The 8785-nt window shown below is 45.1% G+C and overlaps 1 protein-coding gene across 1 annotated transcript in view; it reads right to left on the bottom strand.

Moving 5' to 3' along the window:
* Positions 1-791: 791 nt before the first annotated feature.
* The window catches only part of lrfn5a (leucine rich repeat and fibronectin type III domain containing 5a), a 44398-nt gene continuing 36404 nt past the window's right edge, over positions 792-8785 (bottom strand). The window contains exons 2-3 of the mRNA XM_062523433.1: positions 8742-8785; positions 792-2734 (exon numbers count right to left, since the gene is read on the bottom strand). The exon at positions 8742-8785 is cut by the window's right edge and continues 1364 nt beyond it. Coding sequence (XP_062379417.1) covers positions 1600-2734; positions 8742-8785 — 1179 coding nt within the window. The 3' untranslated portion in view covers positions 792-1599. The remainder of the gene's footprint in view (positions 2735-8741) is intronic.

Here is an 8785-nt window from a genome sequence, read left to right on the forward strand (position 1 = left end):
CCGTTAATTAATAAATAGAAATATGAAATGACCAGAAAGGGTGGTTGGATGTAATAGTTCTGGCAATTGTGATCAAATGTCAGGCATTAAGAACTTTGGCTGTCCTAGAGTGGGGTCATATGGCTGGGCTCAGAACACACATGCAAATCCAACAGTTTTCCAATCCCTTACGGGCAAAGGGAGCCAGTACTGCACATTCTATATCAACAGTCGCTGAGTGTTCTGGATATGCAATCTGTTCACCCTTTGTAGCTAGCTGCGAATCTGGCCTAGTGTGGTCTGTTGAACCACTGCTTACTGCTTGCATATGTGTTAGCTGCACTCTTAGGTCTTAGGGCTTTTGATGGAATGGCAAAGGTAATGGCCGGGCCTCACTGTCCTCTTTCTACCCCTGCACAGTGCCATGCGCCGTAACGGCTCTCACACAGCTGGCACAACGCTGTCTCGGTGGCATGGTATTAACAGACCGATGAGCTCAGAGGCTTCCATCTTTCTCGGTGCTGCTTCCTGTAAAATAAGACCGTCTGTCTGCACATTGCAACATCGCCATCCATTGAGATTAGAATAAAAATATAGGAGTAAGATCCCCGTACTGAAGACATCACTGCAGCTGTCGCAGATTATATACATTAAAACAATCACATATAGGGATTTTGTCATTGGAGGACTTTGTCAGACAGTAAGTATAGTATGTGTGACATCACTGAGACACCAGTTTTGTATACTTATTTCTTTTTTTTTTATTTTACACAACGTAACAACACAGCAGATGTTGTCATCCTGTACAAGGTTTTATAGCCTTTAAACAAAGGCAGTATCAACATCACCGAAAAGAATACTTTTTTTTTCTTTAAAAAATATGAATTTAATAACAGGTCCTGTAATAAGTCCTTTGATAATCGTTCTTTTTTTTTTTGTAATTGTGTGTCTGTTTGTGTCATTATAGTATGAAGGAAATGTTTATTTCCTTGAGTAGAAAGGCTTTTTGTGAAATCTTTCTGGTTCCTCTTGATACCACATTTCTTGATCTGTGCGAAACTCATTTCTTGGTTGGTGCTTGGCAAGAGGACAACTGTTATGCAAAGGAAGGCACCAATGCTTTTTTTTTTCTCTCTCTCTCTTGCCAAGGTAAGTATGGAAAGTCTAAGTACAGAAAATGTGAAAGCGTTTCTTTTTCTCCGGTCATTGGTTTTGAAATGGAGGTGATTGTGAAAAGTGCCAAGGCTACTGAACGGTGGCAACAGCGCCCGGTAGAGAAGGTGATCCCAACGCAAAAAAAAAAAAAAAGAAAAGCTGAAAAAAAGAGATGCGTTTGATTAGTCAGGCCTCTTCCGACTGTCTGTTGTTCTTCATGAAAATAAAAAAAGACACAAAAAGTAGACAAATAAATCCTTTGAAGGGAAAGGGGGAAATAAAAATGATGCAAAACACAGCACACACACACACTCACAAACACACACACTTACACGCCCACACACACACATACATACACACACTTATTTTCATAGCAACACACACACACACACACACACACACGTACATACATAAACAGGAGTGACATACACACGGGTCACTCGGCCCCCCCCCCTCGTGTTACATTCACACAGTGCTTTCAAGAATCCACTCTGCGCTGGAGTACGTGGCCTTGCCTCCCTCCACGTCCTGCTGCAGCAGCATGCCGTTCATGGACAGGCTCCGTTTGGCCGACCAGACGCTGCCCAGCTTGGCCGAGGCCACGAAGCAGTGGTGCTTGGACAGGTCCTCGTTGAGCGACAGCCGGCGCTTGGAGCGCGGGCCCTCCACGGGAAGAGTCAGGTATTTGGAGGCGGAGGGTACCCGCGGGTGGACCCTGCGCAGGATGGGCGTGTCCTTGAAACGCACGGGGGGGTGCAGGGCCGCGGATCCCCCGCCCGCCACCGGGGGCGCCATCATGGGGGGCGGCGGCGGCGGCGGCTGCTGCAGGGCAGTGGAGTTGTTGCGGTTGGTGTTCTGCTGCGTCTCGGCGCTGAGCAGCGCCTCCACCCGGGGCTCCGGGCTCTTGGCGGCGGAGGCGGAGGTGGCCGCGCCGGACGAGGCTGACCCGGGGGTGGCGGCTCCTCCTCCTCCTCCTCCTCCTCCGGTGGCGGGCTTGGGCGCGGCGCCCTTGCGCTTGCTCTTGAGCGTGCCCGACGACGTGCCCGTGGTGGTCCAGCCCTGGCTGAGCTGCGAGGTAGCCGTGGAGCACTCGGCCAGAGACATGCTCGTCTCCGACGAGTGGGTCAGCGTGTCCGGCGGAGGCCCCTTCTGACTGCCCCCGGATCCTCCTCCGTCGCCTCCTCCTCCGTCCTTCCCGGACGCCATGGTCTGCTTGGAGACGGACGGCGTGACGGTGCAGCCCTGCGACTGCGCGCCGTTGGTCTGCGAGTGGACGTTGGTGGTGACCATGCGGCCGCCCTTGGCCGAGTCGCTGGAGTTGCACACCTTGTAGCGGATCATGAGGATGATGATGAAGACCAGCACGGAGGCCACGATGATGCCGCCGATGATGATGATCATGGTGCCGCCCAGGAACTGCGACTGCATGAAGTGGCAGCGCATGTACTCGGACTCGGTGGTGAACTGCACGCAGCCCACCACGCGCGTGGCGGTCAGCGAGGTGATGCCGTCGTCGTAGATGGCCAGCACGCACAGGTCGTACTGCGTGCCGGCCGCCAGGTTGTTCACCAGGAAGTTTTTGCTCGTGGGAGGAATCATTCTGTGAGGGACAACAAACAAACAAATAGACTCGGTGAGTAACAGTCAAAAATGGGCGATTTGTAAATCGTAACACTGACTGCGGATAAATACAGTTCACTGAGGACACTTAAATGTACACCACATTGTGTGGGCTGTACAAAACCACTATTTTACTGCCAGATAGCACCTCTGAAACAAAGAATGGATTTTTCTAGACATAATAAGGACTATCCAAATGTTACACGGCTTCTATAGATAACTTTGACTTTTATCAATGGTTTAGACAGTGAGACATTTGCTAAAGGTTAGACATACAACGCCGTGAGCCTATTTGGCCCTTGGCGCAAAGGGATGAGTCATCGCGAACGATGGCAGCCAAGAAACATAATTCACGCCTTCCTGTGTCTTGGATCCGCAGAAACTTTAATAAAAACAGGGATTTTAATTATCCACTGATTTTATAGCTGTGAGGTTAAAGACTTAAGAGATCAAACCCCTAACCAACTGTAGCATCTGTACACATTGAAACGGTGCACAAACAATAAAAATGTTAATTATTTCAAAGCTGGTTTCCACCATATTAATGCATCTCATCAACGATATTACAAGTAGTACAATGTCAAAAAAACTTGTTTCTTGGTGTTTTGTGCCCCCAATGTTGTCTTAAAGGCAGCGCTGCCTGGAAGGCGCTAGGGTTAGGCATGGGTTAAGGTTAGGGGTAGGTTTAGGGTTAGGGGTAGGATTAAGTGCCTGTAAGTCAACAGTGCCAGCGTTGCCTGGAAGACGATGTTGGGGGCTCAAAACACCATGGAGCAAAAAGCTCAAACCTCAAAGATACACAAAAAAAGGGGATTACGCATATCAGCCCGCCATCGCTTGTCCTCACTCGCTCCTCTCGCCTCGCTATGGAGCCATTTTCATGAGTTTTGCATCTCAGTGGCTGGCTGAGAGTGGTCGCCGCTGCGGATCTGCTCTGACCATGCGGCTCTCTCAAGTTGTCCCCGGGGCCCGTGTAACTCTCAAAGGGACGCTCCGTCACCATGAACAATGCTCTCCCCTTATCAACGGTGCCCATACTGCACCTGGCTTCCCTTTTATCCAGCCCACAGAACACTTAATGAATTCAAAGACAGAAAAAAAGAGAGGAGAGGGTAGAAAAAAAAACCCGTTGAATTCAAAAATCAACTGCAGCTTGATTGAAACGGCGGTGGCGCTTTGTATTTTTGTCCTAAAAGCACTTGGGCTATTTTTCTTCCTCTCTATAGAACTGTCTTGAGTTTTATCAGGCGGGTAAGTGAATGAGGCACCCGTACTTTATTTCCTCTCTCAGCGCACTTAAGAGTTTCACTTGTTCTTAGTGTACCTCCAGCCTTTTATCTGACTGAGCCATAGTAGTGGGACTGGACCATACAGTAAGTGTCACCATTCTTTTTTTTTACTTGTTTACTGTATTTTCCTTCTCTCACAACTGAACACTGTTGCATGTAGGAGTGTGATACATTTACATGTATTCATTTAACAGACCCTTTTTTTTTGTCTAAAGTGACTTACGCATGTCAATTGTATTACAAGGGATTATATTGTCCCTGGAACAACTTGGTGCTTTGCTAAGGGGCACAAAAGCAGAGGCTGGGAATTGAACCTACAACTTTTCAGACAACTGCATGCTTTTCAAACTCCTTTGCCACTATGCTACCAACGCCCCATACACCATACATATCTACGCAGACATTGTACAGAGTATTTCGTTCTCATTAAAGCATAATAGGATATTGTATACAGTAAATGAGAGCTACGGTATTAAGGATGTTAACTGAGGGGGCGAAAGTGAAGTTAATAGGAGAGATATTGTAACAATAGCACAAATTCAGGCCTGGGGCCAACATTTAGACTCTAATCAAAATTTCCTGAAACCGAAAAAGGTTGTAGAATTCCAACAGAACAATAATATCCAGTTGTAATTAATAGGACAAGTGATCATATGGTAATTTAAAATAAAAAAAATCATAAAAAAAAAAAAAACATCATCCTCAGGAGATGTGTTCACGAGATTGCATCTATGACTGACGAAAAGCCGCAACGCTCTGCACGCCGCCGATAAGCAAACTGAAGAAACAAAAGTGATTTTATAACCTCAGTAAGGAGGGTGCGAGACAAGTCGTGGCAGAATGAGAGCACGGCGGGGGAAAGGCGAACAGGAGCGTAAAAGGAGCCAAACAAGCAGGCAAGCATGCGTGAGGGCGTCCATGCACAAATCTATAAGCAAACCATGAAATTGCATGAAAGAATGAGAGGCTTGTGGGGGCACCGGCGCTCGAGAAAAACAAGACATCCAGTACGCCGCTCCTCTTCCCCCTGGCTTGAGCGAAACGGCTGACAGTGTTTACATGTTCGTCATTAATTCATAAGCACAGCCACATGACTGCATTAAATCACACAGCCAGTGACTGCTCTCTTAACGCGATTACCTATCAGCGGCCGACTCCAGACTTAGCATATGATGAACGAGGCCAAGGCTCTGTGTTTTCTATATAAAAAACACACGGTAAAACAATCAAACTAATGTGTTTGACAATTTCCGAGGGGGAGAAAATGAGTTGTTGATAGACCTCATGCTCCGAGTATACAGTTTGAGGACAACATGCTCTCTGATGCACATTGTGTCGATTGCCTGCAGTGACAGATGGTATGGGGCTCACAGCACACAGATGTGCAGTGCAGTGTCGTGCGAACAGGACGTGATGATGCCAATGATCCCCCAAGTTTAGGAAACACACATAATCTGGTTGTGCTGATGGTGCCACCATAAATTACCGCAGATTATAATCTGTGTTGACCAGTTCACTCAGGCTAAGTGCATTAGATAGTGATCTATCAGTTTCATAATGCTATATGTACAGTATTTGTAGATAACACAAACGTATAGCCTCACCTAAACATAATCCATTACCAATCCATATAAATGTCTATCTGAGAGTATAGAAGCCTACTGGGTGATCCTTCGTTTGTAAATTCTGACAAGTGATTTATTATCTTTGCAGAAGGAAATGCAGACCTAGTTTTGACATAGTCCCCATGACAATCCACAATAGTAATCAAATATCCTTAAACCCTTTTAAGGAGCTCAGAAATGATGCTGGTGTGTAATACAGTATCACGAGTGCTATGGGACTGCTCCTCTTGTCTGCCTATTCATTTGTCTCATAGCTGGAAGAAAACTGAAATTATATTAGAAAAACTCTAGCAAGTGTTAATGCTTTTTATGAACCCAATTAGCAAATCTTCACGTACAATAAGAGATGGGTGGCGGCTGCTTGCCCTGTTTGTTGAGAATCCATTTGGAAAATTTCACAATTAAACATCACAGTATCACATTTAGATTAAATGGCCCAAATGTGTTTACTGGGATATTAAAAAAGAGGGCCCAGCTGTGGTTTCAAGAATTATTTATTTATATTTCTTTAATGTGTAATAGGGGTTCCATATTACTTCTCATATATTGGGAAATAGGCACAGCACCACTGGGGAAACTTGCCAAAGAAACTAGACTAAAGGGAGCCGGGTTGAATTTCCTCTATGTCCTCTTAACTAATGCTGACCTTTTCCATTTTCCTATCTATATTCAACTGTGCACACTGCAGAATTTGCTTTACACTGAGATTTGTCCAATCCCCTCTGTGCTGTCAGTGGTAGAGCGATGTTGGGTCACGGCAGCAGCAGTAAGAGCAGTGACATTGCACTGAAGTCCCGGTTTACGGACTCATCACCCAGCAGGCAAGAACTGTCACTGTTTGTTAAAGCACAGCTGCACCAGTTTATGTCTGTTTATTTGTTAATTAGTTTGTTTGTTTGTTTGCTTGTTTGTTTGGGAACAGTGATCATCGATCAACATTGATCAAACGCTGTAAATTACTCAGAGTATGCTGTGTGGAGTAACCTGTATGATGTCTCTAGCTAGTTTTAAAATAGGCAACCTACTGTAGAATAAAAAACAAGGTACAGCACTGCTTGTGGAAGTAATACAGTAACTGTCCAAATGGATTGCATACATACACTATAAAGGGCTATGTTTGTTGCTCTTTTTCATGTGTTAGAGGACGTGGCTACACCTCGTATCAAAGTTATGTGACATTTGCCAGGCAATACAAGTCAATAGATATGAGGATTTCACTCTATGCATTGAAGGTGAAGTCCGCGGTTGTATTCCAATACTCTTTTTGGTTCAATTCTATGCTCATGCTGTAAATGCCAAACAGACATGGTAGCTCAGACCGATAACAGTTCCAGCTGATCAATACGCTGCTTATTGCTTCGGGACGCTCGCCGCTGACTCAAAATATCTCAAAAGATCGTTAACTATGTGTGACTGTTGTTGTTGTTGTTGTTGTTGTTGTGAGTTTATATTCACCAGCATAGTCTGTGGTTGGGACCACAAGATGACAAGCGTGGTCTACTTAGCTTGAAATAATAATGAAATAAATAAATCTCGAACCCTAAAGGGCTGCATACATTAAGTTGATGATGGTGCACGGAGCAAAAACACTCATAAATATGGAAATGACGCTTTCTTCATATAGGCTCAAACCCATTTTAGCCTTATTTCCACTACGTATATATTTATCACATCTCGCTATAGTCTGCTGTGCTTGTGGGGAAACCTCTCCACGTTGGCTGTCATTAGTATGGGATATTTATATCCTCCTTTTTTCTCTGGCACAAAAACTTTCATCTTGAGACACTCAGAGGAACCCTTTCATTTTCACATTATCTGTGTGTTCACTGGAAGAGACCAGTCTGCTTTTTGGCATGTATGAGATGTCTTTTGCTCTTTCTTCCTCCTCCTCCTCCTCCTCCTCTTCCTCCACTAGCTCGAGAATGTGATAACTTTATTAGCACATATCTGTTACGTTTCTTTAATCTTCCAACCCCTTTCAAACACTCTCTAGCCCAATGTCTGAAAGTCGTGATGTGATTTGATCATCATTGCATCCTTCTGTGTGTAAAGTACCTGTTAACTCTCTGTCAATACTTTGAAGGATGCAAATCCAAACACACTTCACACTACAAATCACCGAGTATGCTTAGAGTGGAAACGGAATTGGAAACCGGCAGCTAGCTCAGCCAAGAGCAGCAGCAGCAACAGCAGAACTATCGCTCTCTCTCAAAAGCTAGATTTGGACTGGGACCTGGGAAAAGGGGATTGATTTCCCCTCGTCGCCTTCATCTACCCTGGGCGTTGAGATTGATCCCCGCCTCTTCATTAGATAAACACAAAAAAAAGTGATGGATTTGTTTGTTAATTCACTCGGCGACGGCACGGCACGCTTTTCCCTTTTCTATTCCATTTGGCTCCTGTCACTGTTAATTGTTACTGGCGAGAGAATCTGCTTGTGTAAGTGTCCTGGAGATATTGAGGGGTTTGGGCTCGAGTGCGTTCCAAACAAGAGGGCCTCGGCACCCCTGAGTGTCTCAGAGCTACTAGGAAATGTGCCTGTTTCAACCCACTTTTCGCTTTCTTTTATTCTTCTTTTGTTCTTTTGGACGCTAAAACCACTTTCCGTTCTCAGCCTGGATATAATTTATGTTATTCATAATCTGCGTGTGTATACCCATCTGTATGTGTGTGAGTGTGTGAGTGTGTGTGTGTGTGTGTGTGTGTGTGTGTGTGTATGTGTGTGGGTGTCTGAGTGTGCATATGTATCCATAGTATGTGTGTGTGTGTGTGTGTGTTACATAACTCCCTCGGCATGGTGTCGTTATTCGGACAAAGGCCTTAGCCAGTCTGAAACTGTTTGGCAGCCACAATGAGTTCTGCCTGTTAGGTAAGCTAATTGTTTTCTATTGGATTTCTTTTAGACGAACACTCACATGGTTACTCTGTGCCACGAGAGCCTGAATAGCCAGATTTATGAAATGTCATCTCACACAACAGTCATCAGTGGTAAAAGCTTAAAAGCCTTTTAGTCGGTGGCATTTAGCAGCCGTTTAGATTTTTTTTTTTTTAAAAAAGCATTTAAGTAATTTACCTGTAAACCAGAGAGTCATCGTAGGTGCCGTTGTACTGGATCTG

Source organism: Sardina pilchardus, chromosome 20 (genome assembly GCF_963854185.1).
Source record: "Sardina pilchardus chromosome 20, fSarPil1.1, whole genome shotgun sequence".
Taxonomy (NCBI): Eukaryota; Metazoa; Chordata; class Actinopteri; order Clupeiformes; family Clupeidae; genus Sardina; species Sardina pilchardus.